The 14,309-nt window shown below is 45.0% G+C and overlaps 1 protein-coding gene across 2 annotated transcripts in view; it reads left to right on the top strand.

Annotated features, from left to right (window-relative positions):
* Nucleotides 1-14,309, top strand: part of MAPKAP1 (MAPK associated protein 1) — a 194,490-nt gene that overhangs the window by 157,671 nt on the left and 22,510 nt on the right. For both annotated transcript variants that reach the window (XM_077283604.1, XM_077283605.1), the window contains one exon: nt 11,145-11,282. In XM_077283604.1, the coding sequence (XP_077139719.1) occupies nt 11,145-11,282 (138 nt within the window). The remainder of the gene's footprint in view (nt 1-11,144; nt 11,283-14,309) is intronic.

Genomic DNA, 14,309 nt, shown 5'->3' on the forward strand with positions numbered 1-14,309 from the left:
ATAGCCTCCTATATACAGTATGAGCCCCCTCATAGCCTCGTATATACAGTATGAGCCCCCACATAGCCTCCTATATACAGTATGAGCCCCTCATAGCTTCATGTATACAGTATGAGCCCCTCATAGCCTCCTATATACTGTTTGAGCGCCCACATAGCCTCCTATATACAGTATGAGTCCCCACATAGCCTCCTATATACAGTATGAGCCCCCTCATAGCCTCGTATATACTGTATGAGGCCCCTCATAGCCTCCTATATACTGTTTGAGCCTCCACATAGCCTTCTATATACAGTATGAGCCCCGCATGGCCTCCTATATACAGTATGAGCTCCCACATAGCCCTCTATATCCAGTATGAGCCCCCACATAGCCTCCTATATCCAGTATGAGCCCCCATATAACCTCCTAAATACAGTATGAGCCTCCACATAGACTCCTGTATAGCGTATGAGCCCCACATAGCTCCCTATATACATGTAAACATCCCATACACCTATGAAAAAAACTAACACATACTCACATCGCTTCTGTTCTCCCAGCGCTCTTCTCCGGTGCATCGACTCTTCGCACAGCAGACGCGATGTAATGACATCATCATGTCTGCTGTCTCACAAGCTGATTGGTTGGATTTGCTGGGGGCTTTGTCCTCCACTAATCTATTCACCACTGTCACCACGCAGGCAGCCGACGGTGGCAGGCAAGGTGTGACCCGTGGGCCACTGTTTTCAGCCTCTTGGCTGTTTTGGTCCATAGGCTGGACTGGAAGAGCCGGAGTGCCGGATGTGGCCCTCAGGCTGCACTTTGCCCATCTCTAGTCTAGTATGATTGGACTTAATTTTAATACACTGTTCAGGACCTGTCTGTATGGTCGACGCACAACGTGTAAGACATTTTGCACATCTTGTTGGTAAATCTAAGGGTAAATTTACACTTCCTGACTTGCCGTAAATCACCACCGATCGCATGCACATTCAGACAAGCCGACTACACTTGCAATGTGCATAGAACGATCTTCTCGACAGCACATGTGCTGTTTATACAGGACAATGTGCTGCCGAGTGATGATTTTTAACCTAGTTTAAAAACCATTTCACCCCTTCAACAAGTGCTTTGCTTGTTCGGTAATCACAATAATCGGGAAACAATCATTCCTATTAATGCTCATTCGCAGTAATCGGCCAGTGTGAATGCACACTTAATCTGTTTGGTTGTAGTCTTTGTGTTTTCTAGGACATGTTGCAACCTCGGCGGTTTTGCTCATTTGTGTTCCTTATCCTCTGTTATTTGTAGATATGGATTAATTTCTATTTAGTGTATGCAGGCGATGAGACACCTATGTCTTTATTTTTAGTTAAACAGACAGCAGCATATGGCGTTTGTCTTATATATTTTTATTAGTGCCGAATGTCTTGTTTTTGTCTTAGGTTCAGTAACAAATTCAAAGAATTTAGAGAAGAATACTACCTTGCTCCATTATATAGTTTAGCTGTTTTGGGAGTTGGATGAGCTGTTTATCCGGTGGATATAGTACCTATCTTGTTGGCGGACTTCCAAACGAAGCTGCCCGAGGAATGGACACCCTGCTTCATTTAACCACGTCCTAGTTTCTGAACCGTAGAGCTGTTAAAATAAGAGACAAAATACTGACCATGTGCACAGCGCAGTCCGCCTGACAAAGACGTCGTGTGCACATAGCTTTAGGGTGCGATTCCACTGACTATTATCCCATCACTCGTTTCTTGATGATCGCCCTATTTAAACAGGCTGTCAATCACTAAGCGAATTAGCAAAATGCTTGTTCATCGGATGGAATCTATATATATAATTGTCTAAGGGTTTTTCTGTCTGTCTGTCTGTCCTGGAAATCCCGCATCTCTGATTGGTCGAGGCCGCGACGGGCACAGTATCGACGTAGATGTCATAATGGTTGCCATGGCGACGATGATGTCATAAAGGCTGCCTCGACCAATCAGCGACGGGCACAGTCTGCCGCGAATTCTGGAATCATCATTGTCCATATACTACGGGGACATGCATATTCTAGAAAACCCGATGCGTTAGAATCGGGCCACAATCTAGTATATATATTTTTTTTTTTTTAAACTTGCTTAAAATTCAGCATTTTTGACAGCACGATCGTAGAAACAATTGTTCTGTGCGCACGAAAGCGCGATCAGCCTGTCTAAACAGGCTATTTAACAACCAATCAGTGATAGTTTAACATCCGGAATCGGGCTGTACAAATGCAGCTTTACTCACTTCATCAAGGTCGTACCCTTGTTGATCAATCAACCATCGTATTGTCCTTACCAACTATCCAATGGGCAAAAAAAAAGCCAAACACCACATTTGTACAGAGAGAAATGTTAGGTCATATGCAAATCCACAGTTTGCTACCTGTTCACATTTTCAGCAGATAAACGTCTGGCGTCGCCTATTGAGAATTTTTAGCTTTCATAAAATTTGCAAATTTTGCACAACTTTCATCATACATGTATGGGCAGCTTAAGGCAGATCCTGCAAATCGATACCGAGAGGCCAAAATAAACGACTAGATATTTAATGGCGATCCCCATCAGTGAGTTATAGATGTACATCACCCGGCCTGCAGCTTTCCCTGGTAATCGCATCCGATGGGCTACGATTTAGCAGGGTAAAAGTAGCGATCACTTGATCACCAAGGAATCAGGTCTCGGAAAAGATATTGCGCTCGGTATATGTTGGGAGATGTAGTTTCACTACAAATGGAGGCGCTCATTTAGTAAAAAAAGGTTTGTATCAAAATGTGTCACTCCCATCTTCTAGCTGTGAACACTCCTGGTTCCGGATATTGATTCCGTGATACAATGTTACTATCTGTAACCATTTCCAGCGTGCAGCGTCTGTAGGCTGTGAGTATCTCCAGGTATCGGCTGCTATACGCTGTCTGTCACACTGCACAGACAATTATATCTGGGAAATCTACTTCCCAAGAGTTATCGATTCCCAGCCAGCAGCTTTATTGATCACACTCGTTCTGCACAAGATAAGTGAATGGAAGAAAATATAGACTGAAGAGACTGCAGAAGGCGGACTGTGGACCCCTGCTCTGGAAACCATGTCCTGTACTAGCCCTGCTGTGACATGGGTGACCCCCGCGGCCACCTGCCCTATACCTATCTAGTGCGTGATGCATTGTGCCAAAAGAAGACTGATCTGGATTAGTTATTCCGAGTGACCAACTTTAGGATTGAGCCGACTCCCTTGGATGAAAAGCAACCCCATACATGAGTGGCCTCAGGGTACTTTACTGTTGGCATGACACAGGACTCATGGTAGTGCTCAGCTTTTCTTCTCCGACGATCATTCTTCCAGATGCCCCAAACAGTCTGAAGGAGGCTTCATCGGAGAAAATAACTCCTCTGCCGTCCAATCCCCGTACTTTCTGCAGAATGTCAGCCTGTCTTTGATGTTTTCTTTGGAGAGAAGTGGCTTATTTTCTGCCCTTCTTGACACCAAACCAGCCCCCAAAAGCCTTCACCTTCCTGTGTGTTCAGATGCACTGACACCTGCCTGCTGCCGTTCCTGGGCAAGCTCTGCATCGGTGTAGCAATGATCCCATAGCTAAATCCTTTTTAGGAGATGGTTCTGGCACTTGCTGGACTTTTTTGGGCACACTTAACCCCTTCATGACCCAGCCTATTTTGGCCTTAATGACCTTGCCATTTTTTGCAATTCTGACCAGTGTCCCTTTATGAGGTAATAACTCAGGAACGCTTCAACGGATCCTTGCGGTTCTGAGATTGTTTTTTCGTGACATATTGGGCTTCATGTTAGTGGTAAATTTAGGTCGATAATTTCTGAGTTTATTTGTGAAAAAAACGGAAATTTGGCGAAAATTTTGAAAATTTCGCAATTTTCACATTTTGAATTTTTATTCTGTTAAACCAGAGAGTTATGTGACAGAAAATAGTTAATAAATAACATTTCCCACATGTCTACTTTACATCAGCACAATTTTGGAAAGAAATTTTTTTTTTGCTAGGAAGTTATAAGGGTTAAAATTTGACCAGTGATTTCTCATTTTTACAACAAAATTTACAAAACCATTTTTTTTAGGGACCACCTCACATTTGAAGTCAGTTTGAGGGTTCTATATGGCTGAAAATACCCAAAAGTGACACCATTCTAAAAACTGCACCCCTCAAGGTGCTCAAAACCACATTCAAGAAGTTTATTAACCCTTCAGGTGTTTCACAACAGCAGAAGCAACATGGAAGGAAAAAGTGAACATTTAACTTTTTAGTCACAAAAATGATCTTTTAGCAACAATTTTTTTATTTTCCCAAGGGTAAAAGGAGAAACTGGACCACAAAAGTTGTTGTCCAATTTGTCAACATATGTGGGGGTAAACCACTGTTTGTGGGCACGGCAGGGCTCGGAAGCGAAGGAGCGCCATTTGACTTTTTCAATGAAAAATTGGCTCCAATCTTTAGCGGACACCATGTCGCGTTTGGAGAGCCCCCGTGTGCCTAAACATTGGAGCTCCCCCACAAGTGACCCCATTTTGGAAACTAGACGCCCCAAGGAACTTATCTAGATGCATAGTGAGCACTTTAATCCCCCAGGTGCTTCACAAATTGATCCGTAAAAATGAAAAAGTACTTTTTTTTCACAAAAAATTTTTTTAGCCTCAATTTTTTCATTTTCACATGGGCAACAGGATAAAATGGATCCTAAAATTTGTTGGGCAATTTCTCCTGAGTACGCCGATACCTCATATGTGGGGGTAAACCACTGTTTGGGTGCACGGCAAGGCTCGGAAGGGAAGGCACGCCATTTGACTTTTTGAATGGAAAATTAGCTCCAATCGTTAGTGGACACCATGTTGCGTTCGGAGAGCCCCTGTGTGCCTAAACATTAGAGCTCCCCTACAAGTGACCCCATTTTGGAAACTAGACCCCCCCAAGGAACTAATCTAGATGTATAGTGAGCACTTAAAACCCCCAGGTGCTTCACAGAAGTTTATAACGCAGAGCCATGAAAATAAAAAAAAATTTTTCTTTCCTCAAAAATGATTTTTAGCCCGGAGTTTTTTATCTTCCCAAGGATAATAGGAGAAATTGGACCCCAAATGTTGTTGTCCAGTTTGTCCTGAGTACGATGATACCCCATATGTGGGGGTAAACCACTGTTTGGGCGCACGGCAGGGCTCGGAAGGGAAGGCACGCCATTTGGCTTTTTGAATGGAAAATTAGCTCCAATCATTAGCGGACACCATGTCGCGTTTGGAGAGCCCCTGTGTGCCTAAACATTGGAGCTCCCACACAAGTGACCCCATTTTGGAAACTAGACCTCCCAAGGAACTAATCTAGATGTGTGGTGAGAACTTTGAACCCTCAAGTGCTTCACAGAAGTTTATAACGCAGAGCCATGAAAATATAAAATTATTTTTCTTTTCTCAAAAATTATTTTTTAACCCACAATTTTTTATTTTCCCAAGGGTAACAGGAAAAATTGGACCCCAAAAGTCGTTGTGCAGTTTCTCCTGAGTACGCTGATACCCCATATGTGGGGGTAAACCACTGTTTGGGCACATGGCGGGGCTCGGAAGGGAAGTAGTGACGATTTGGAATGCAGACTTTGATGGAATGGTCTGCGGGAATCATGTTATGTTTGCAGAGCCCCTGATGTGCCTAAACAGTAGAACCCCCCCACAAGTGACCCCATTTTGGAAACTAGACCCCCCAAGGAACTTATCTAGATGTGTGGTGAGCACGTTCAACCCCCAAGTGCTTCACAGAAGTTTACAACGCAGAGCCGTGAAAATAAAAAATCATTTTTCTTTCCTCAAAAAAGATGTTTTAGCAAGCAATTGTTTATTTTCACAAGGGTAACAGGAGAAATTGGACCCCAATATTTGTTGCCCAGTTTGTTGTGAGTACGCTGGTACCCCATATGTGGGGGTAAACCACTGTTTGGGCGCACGTCAGGGCTCGGAAGGGAAGTAGTGACATTTGAAATGCAGACTTTGATGGAATGGTCTGCGGGCGTCACGTTGCATTTGCAGAGCCCCTGATGTGCCTAAACAGTAGAAACACCCCACAAGTGACCCCATTTTGGAAACTAGACCCCAAAAGGATCTTATCTAGATGTGTGGTGAGCACTTTCAACCCCCAAGTGTTTCACATAAGTTTATAACGTAGAGCCGTGAAAATAAAAAATAATTGTTCTTTCCTCAAAATTATGTTTTAGCAAGTAATTTTTTATTTTTGCAAGGGTAACAGGAGAAATTGGACCCCAATAGTTGTTGCCCAGTTTGTCCTGAGTACGCTGGTATCCCATATGTGGGGGTAAACCACTGTTTGGGCGCACGTCGGGGCTTGGAAGGGAGGGCGCACCATTTGACTTTTTGAACGCAAGATTGGCTGGAATCATTGGTGGCGCCATGTTGCGTTTGGAGACCCCTGATGTGCCTAAACAGTGGAAACCCCTCAATTCTAACTTCAACACTAACCCCAACACACCCCTAACCCTAATCCCAACTGTAGCCATAACCCTAATCACAACCCTAACCCCAACACACCCCTAACCACAACCCTAACCCCAACACACCCGTAACCCTAAATCCAACCCTAATCCTAACCCTAATCCCAACCCTACCCACAACTGTAACCCCAACACAACCCTAACCCTATCCTTAACCCTAACCACAAGCCTAATCTTAACCCTATTTCCAACCCTAGCCCTAATTCCAACCCTAAGGGTACCGTCTCACATAACGATTTACCAACGATCACGACCAGCGATACGACCTGGCCGTGATCGTTGGAAAGTCATTGTGTGGTCGCTGGGGAGCTGTCACACAGACCGCTCTCCAGCGACCAACGATGCCAAGGTCCCGGGTAACCAGGGTAAACATCGGGTTACTAAGCGCAGGGCCGCGCTTAGTAACCCGATGTTTACCGTGGTTACCAGCGTAAAAGTAAAAAAAAAAAACGTACATACTCACATTTTGGTGTCCTTCAGGTCCCTTGCCGTCTGCTTCCCGCTCTGACTGAGCGCCGCCGTACAGTGAGAGCACAGCACAGCGGTGACGTCACCGCTGCGCTCTGCTCTCACTTGCCGGCCGGCAGACAGTCAGAGCGGGAAGCAGACGGCAAGGGACCTGAAGGACACCGAAATGTGAGTATGTACGTTTTTTTTTTTTTTTTTTACTTTTACGCTGGTAACCACGGTAAACATCGAGTTACTAAGCGCGGCCCTGCGCTTAGTAACCCGATGTTTACCCTGGTTACAAGTGAACGCATCGCTGGATAGCTGTCACACACAACGATCCAGCGATGACAGCGGGAGATCCAGCGACGAAAGAAAGTTCCAAACGATCTGCTACGACGTACGATTCTCAGCAGGGTCCCTGATCGCTGCTGCGTGTCAGACACAGCGATATCGTATGGATATCCCTGGAACGTCACAGATCGTACCGTCGTAGCGATCAAAGTGCCACTGTGAGACGGTACCCTAACTCTAATTCCAACCCTAACCCTAAGGCTATGTGCCCACTTTGCGGATTCGTGTGAGATTTTTCCGCACCATTTTTGAAAAATCCGCAGGTAAAAGGCACTGCGTTTTACCTACGGATTTACAGCGGATTTCCAGTGTTTTTTTGTGCGGATTTCACCTGCGGATTCCTATTGAGGAACAGGTGTAAAACGCTGCGGAATCCGCACAAAATTGACATGCTGCGGAAAATACACAGCGTTTCCGCACGGTATTTTCCGCACCATGGGCACAGCAGATTTGGTTTTCCATAGGTGTACATGGTACTGTAAACCTGATGGAAAACTGCTACGAATTCGCAGCGGCCAATCCGCTGCGGATCCGCGGCCAATCCGCTGCGGATCCGCTGCGGATCCGCGGCCGATCCGCTGCGGATCCGCGGCCGATCCGCTGCGGATCCGCGGCCGATCCGCTGCGGATCCGCGGCCGATCCGCTGCGGATCCGCGGCCGATCCGCTGCGGATTCGCAGCCAAATCCGCACTGTGTGCACATGCCCTAACCCTACCCCTAACCCTAACCCTACCCCTAATTCTAACCCTAATTCTAACCCTAGTTCTAACCCTAACCCTAGCAGAAAAAAAAATAAATATATTTTATTTATTTTTATTATTGTCCCTATGGGGGTGATAAAGGGGGGTCATTTACTTTTTTTTCATTTTGATCACTGCGATAGGCTATATCGCAGTGATCAAAATACTTCTGAAATGAATCTGCCAGCCGGCAGACTCTGCGGGCGCAGTGCGCATGCGCCCGCCATATTGGAAGATGGCGGCGCCCATGGAGAAGCCGGACGGACATCGGGAGGCCCGGTAAGTATGAAGGGGGGGTGATCGGATCACGGGGGGGGGGACCGGAGCACAGGGGGGGGGGGACCGGAGCACAGGGAGGGGGCACCGGAGCATGGGGGCAGCGGACAGGAGGACGGAGGAGCGGACAGAACGAATTAGGGGGGCGGACCGCGCACCGGAGCACTGGGGGGGCGATCGGTGGGGTGGGGTGGGGGCAGATTAGGTTTTCCAGCCATGGCCGATGATATTGCAGCATCGGCCATGGCTGGATTGTAATATTTCACCGTTTTTTTTGGTGAAATATTACAAATCGCTCTGATTGGCAGTTTCACTTTCAACAGCCAATCAGAGCGATCGTAGCCACAGGGGGGGTGAAGCCACCCCCCCTGGGCTGAAGCACCACTCCCCCTGTTCCTGGAGATCGGGTGAAATTGGAGTTAACCCTTTCACCCGATCTGCAGGAGCGCGATCCCTCCATGACGCATACGCTGCGTCACAGGTCGGGAAGGCACCGACTTTCATGACGCAGCGTATGCGTCAAAGGTCGGGAAGGGGTTAAGCCTTGTTCACAGCAATAGACACGCACTTTTTTTTTCAATAAATTATTGATTTTGAGAGAGTTTTACAAGCGGCAATTTTCTTGCCTGTAAAGCCTTTTTTTATGCAGAGCAATGATGACTGTATGTGTTTCTTTGGTTAACAGAAATCAATGATTTAAAGCAACCAGTCTGTTGTTATCATTCAATTAGCCTGATGGGGTGATGCCAGCTGCCTTGTCCTCGATAACACTTTCTCCTGAGCTAAGGAATAGATCCCTAAAATGATATAAGAAGCTTAATTTTGTGACAAGGCTGTAATTTAGTAGAAATGGGGATCTTGTGATTCAAGTTCATTTTCAAGGCAAAAAATGACTTTGCAATTTTATGGAATTTATCTGATCACATTTCATAACTATTTCGAGATAATACGATATTGGCACTATAAAAATTTAAAAGTCTCAAAACTTTTGGCCGTGACTGTTGGGTTTCTACGCTTCTTTCCTGTCTATATTAGTATATTTACACTCAGTGTATTTTGTTGGATAGACAATGAAGTCTTTCCTGCTGTCGCGTTTCGCCGCATGTGCGCGGGAGTCTTTTCTCATGTAGATACAGGCGGTAATGGATGGACCATCCGGCAGATAAATATAATAGAGGATTGCACGCTCTTTACATGATAAAAAGGCAGATGAGGACGAATGGAGCGGCTGCTTTCTCCCACTGCACAACTTCCGTGCCTGGCCCACTTGCCCCTTGCTGGAAAGATTGATGGCTTTGAGGGTGACCTTGGCTAGGAGCAGGAGCCGGTGATGTATGTACCAAGCTCTCTCTGCTAAATGGGCCCAGATTTGTAGTGCTAATATTCATGGGGACGCAGGCCCAAACTCACTGTGGCTATAAATCAGCGGCCACTTTAGGTGTCACTGCTGGTTTATATTCGGCTACTGTCGAAAAATCACTCTAGGTTCAAACCTCCGGCATCATGTGTACATCTGGAAGAATTTGGTATCTTGCCTTATTTTCTTACCCGCGGAGGAACCTGACTGCGACCATCAAGTACGCACATCTTTAACAGCTTCACTGCCAGAGAGGTCAACAACGCATCACTCGCTTTTGGCAAAACTTCCGCTAGTGATGCCGAACCAACGAACCGTGGATGTATCACTGTACAGAGGGAGTGATGGAGTCTGTGCCTTTATTAGAGGAGTTTATAATGACGTGGAAAACTGTTAGCATGTCTTCTCTTTCCATTACATTGCATTTGATCTTTTGTGTATGCATGCTATTATTTTCTGTTATCAGTCTTTTTTTTATTGCTAAACTTATCTGGAAGGAGAGAGAAATTACTAATAATGTAGTACTGTAAATTGCCACTAGGGGGAGCGTATGAGTGAGATACAATATAGTAAAGGGAATCTGTCAGCAGGTCTGTGCTATGAAATCTGAAAGCAGCATGACGTAGGGGCAGAGACCCTGACTCCAGGGATGTATCATTTACTTGGCTGCTTCAGTTTTCATCAAATCCCAGTCTTATCTCCTGCAGATGTAGCAGAGCTCTGAATTCTGAGCTCTGTATAACCCTGCCCACACCGTTGATTGGCAGGTTTCTACGTACACTGTACTTAGTGAAAAAGCAACCACTCCGTGATGGGGCAGGGTTATACACAGCTCATGAATATGGAGGACTACCTGGCAGTAGATTTACTAGTCCTCTAGTGATAATCTCCTGCTTATAAAACTGTGATTTTTATCAAAGCTGTAGAAAGCAGCCCAGTAATTGACACATCGCTGGCATCAGGGTCTCTGTCTCTACATCATCATGCGGCTCTCAGATTAGGTAGTGACATTTTCCCTTTAAATTGGGTGTTCATTAAGTTGAAAGAAAGTTGCCTAAATTGACGAGCTCCCCCTAGTGGTGGCTCCTGGCGGTAATAATTCATGATTTCATTCTCTGCCTGTGTAAAAAGAAGGAAGTGATTTATAGCAGTTTACAAAAAAAAAAAAAAAAGGTCAAAAAAAGGCCGTCGGCCCCCAGAACTCTTGTGGATTGTTTTTTATTCTTGTAACTTTTTTGAAGAATGTCACGTTGAGCATAAAGTCATTTGACATGATTGAACGTATTATTAGAGAACGGTGTGAGGTTTAGATGTGAAGCCTGCGAGCAGGAACATTTCAGTCTTCTGTGTAACCTTCCCAGTGTGGTCAACTCACAGCTTCCCATTACATCCCTCTGGCTGCGGTATTAAATGACATGCATTTACTGTTTCTCCGCAGGGATCTCCGGCGACAAGGTCGAGATTGACCCGGTGACTAATCAGAAGACGAGCACAAAATTTTGGATAAAGCAGAAGCCGATCTCCATCGATTCCGACTTGCTTTGTGCATGTGACCTTGCGGAAGAAAAAAGCCCAAGTAAGTGGCTGATATCAGAGGGTGATCGGGTATACCGATCACTGGCCTGGAATTTAGGAACTTTGGTAAATTCCGCCGCAGATTATGGAAGGCGGAAATCGCACATTCCGCATGTGAAGTTAGTAACCCGTCTGCCTTGAATTTCTCATGTGGACCCTGTAGTAAATTACTCGTGTGAGCATGTACTCACTCCACTCCCAGAGAGAAGCTGCAGCTGCATCCCCCTCCTGTAAATGGTTACATAAGAATGTGTGCTTGGCTATCTGCGTGGGTCCATTGAATTAGCCCCTTTTCGATATGCGGTGTTTTGTTTTATCTTTTATTGGGTGCGGGTATATAAATCAGGCCCACTCAGTACACAGTGGGTGCTGACTGTGTTATACAGCCAGAATCTGCCTCTATCAGCAGCAACAGGAGCTAGCTCTGATTGCTGCTGGGGAACCATTTAAGTGCGAATTCTGGCGCCTATCGCACCCTGCCAGCGACGTAATTGCGGAGTGTCAATGGGTTACTTTAGAAGCTTGGAGCCTACTAATGGCCTCCATCCTTGCACGTAGGTGATTGTCATATCTTCTATAGACTGTACTATTCCAGTATATAGAATAAGCAATGAAACGATCACTGGTTCAAGTCTGTTAGGAGGAATAAAAAAAACAGTAAAACTTAAGAAAAAAAAAATTAAGAAATAAAAATATTAAACATATTTTGGTATCGCTGCCCCTGTAAAACCCCCAATTCATCAAAATACAAAATTAGCTCATGAAGCCGTAAAGAGTAAATAAAAATCCATATTCCAGAATTGCACTTTTCGGTAGCCGCACCTACTGCAAAAAAAAATGCAATAAAAACATTGTACGTACCCCAAAATGGTAGAAATAAAAAAATGTCAGCTCATCACACGAAAGAACAAGCCGCACACAACTAAAGTGACAGAAAAATAAATCTAAGCAAGCTTCAACACACACAATTTTATTTTTTCAAAGTCCAGCCCCCTCCCAAAAAAAAAAAAGTAGTTTATAGGATATGGCAAAATAAATTATTCAAAACTTCAAGTCATCCGGAAAAAAAAGCAAGTCTTCATAGAGAAAAAGAAGACGGAAGAAAAAGTTTGCCTCCTTCACCAATATCCTATCCCAGTATGTAGTAGGTGTAATAATATTAATATTAGCAAATACCTTGAATTAGAAATGTAGTATAGTTCTTCTGATTCGCTCTCTCTTTCCTCATGTGCAGCTATTGCAGGACCTTAGGTATCCATGGTTACGACCACTAGCTACCAAACTGTCACTACATCATTGGTCATAACCATGGATACCTAAGGCCCTGCAATGCCTGCACATGAGGAAAGAGACCTAGAGAATCAGAAGAATTATACTACATTTCTAATTGGAGGTATTTGCTAATATTAATATTATTACGCCTACAACATATTGGGATAGGATCTTGGAGATGGGAATACCCCTTGGTATGAGAAGCAGCGATCATGCGAGGCCACTCTGTTGTGAGAAGTTTGGGGGATTGGGGTCCTAGTGATTGGTAAGACCTCAGTGGTCAGACATTTCTTTTGGATAGCTGATAAATGCTCCCTTAAAGATACGGTAGTTTTTATGAGGACTTTTGAGCGATTACTCGTGGGCAGGAAACAAGGAAACGGCCGTCTTCCTTAGCTACAAGGCAGAAGAATCCCCATTAGCTTTGTTCCTTTCCTCGGTCGCTCCCTCTTTCGAGGGGGCACGGTCTCCACAAGTTTTGAGCGTGATCCCTATCGGTCTGTGATATATGTCTGCCTGCATGGCTTACATCAAAAAAATGATTCCTGGGGTCCTCCATGAATGAATTATGAGGGAGAAGTGGAGGATTGGGAATAGATAAGAGGCGAGACTTGTGCAATATATCCTCTTTTCTGTGTTTTATCTCTGGTAACACAAGCTCAGCCTATCTAGTGCGGGAAGATATTATAAATTGTACTTATGCACGCAGGCAGAGCAGGGTCAAGTGTGTGGCTGTCAGAAGGAAGATGTCAGCCCGCTAAGAGACGGCTGCTCGGGTCCGCCATCGGACTCTTTTTCTATTCCTCTCTTATGGCGGCCACTTCGGTTTCACCTTCCCTCCCAAGGTTACCCACGTTCCTCGACATTTCCTTTAGGCGTTCGTTATTTAGCCTCAAACTTAAAAAAAAAATGGGTTTTTATTACTTTGCAAACCTAAATTCCACCTAATCGCACCCTGGCCATTTGCTATCCATGCAGGTAGGTGCATATATGATAGCGGGGTGTGCATATATTTTTCTTTTCGCCTGGATTTACTCATCTTTCATATCAAAGAGCCCGTATCTCGTCGTAGTCCAGAGAGACAGCACGGGGATCGGAGTCATTGCGAGTATATGGCGATAATGTGATTGTATCAGTCTACCGACCCCGGAATGACTGGTGCTGAAACATTAGCCTTCTAAACTCACACTATTATGTGCCCTACGAGTTTCTCTCTCCTGAGTAAATCAATCAGCATTTTCAGCGATTCCCTCTGTGAAGCTGACAGCCAGGGCTATCTGCCTTGGAAATAGAGTGGAATTGAAAGTGCTACATAATGACTTTATTTCCACCCCCTCCCCCAAAAAAAGATGGCCTAACGTTAAAGGTTTTTATCTAACAGCCCGGCTTCCGAGACCTTTCAATTACGTCACCGCAGCACCGGCCGTGCAGATATATCACGCGGCTGAGAGTGAACCGTATATATATTCTCGGAGAGATCAGACAAAGCTTTTATCTTGGCCTAAATCTCCTTTATACCGTCCCCCTCCTGCAGACAGGTAAGGATGGAGGAAAAAAGAAGAGACCTAGCAGCCAGCAACGTTTTCAGATATTCGCGTTGGATTGTAATTATATAAGCAGAAATGAGTACCCACACACCGTAGGGGTAAAGGCACACATCATGGGATTAGCATTGTGTACGGAAGCATTTGTAAACCTTGAATGACATGTGACATATATACGCGGGATCCAGGTGTATGGAGCGGGCGGTCTAGTC

The sequence above is a fragment of the Ranitomeya variabilis genome, chromosome 2 (assembly GCF_051348905.1).
Source record: "Ranitomeya variabilis isolate aRanVar5 chromosome 2, aRanVar5.hap1, whole genome shotgun sequence".
In the NCBI taxonomy this organism is placed as follows: domain Eukaryota; kingdom Metazoa; phylum Chordata; class Amphibia; order Anura; family Dendrobatidae; genus Ranitomeya; species Ranitomeya variabilis.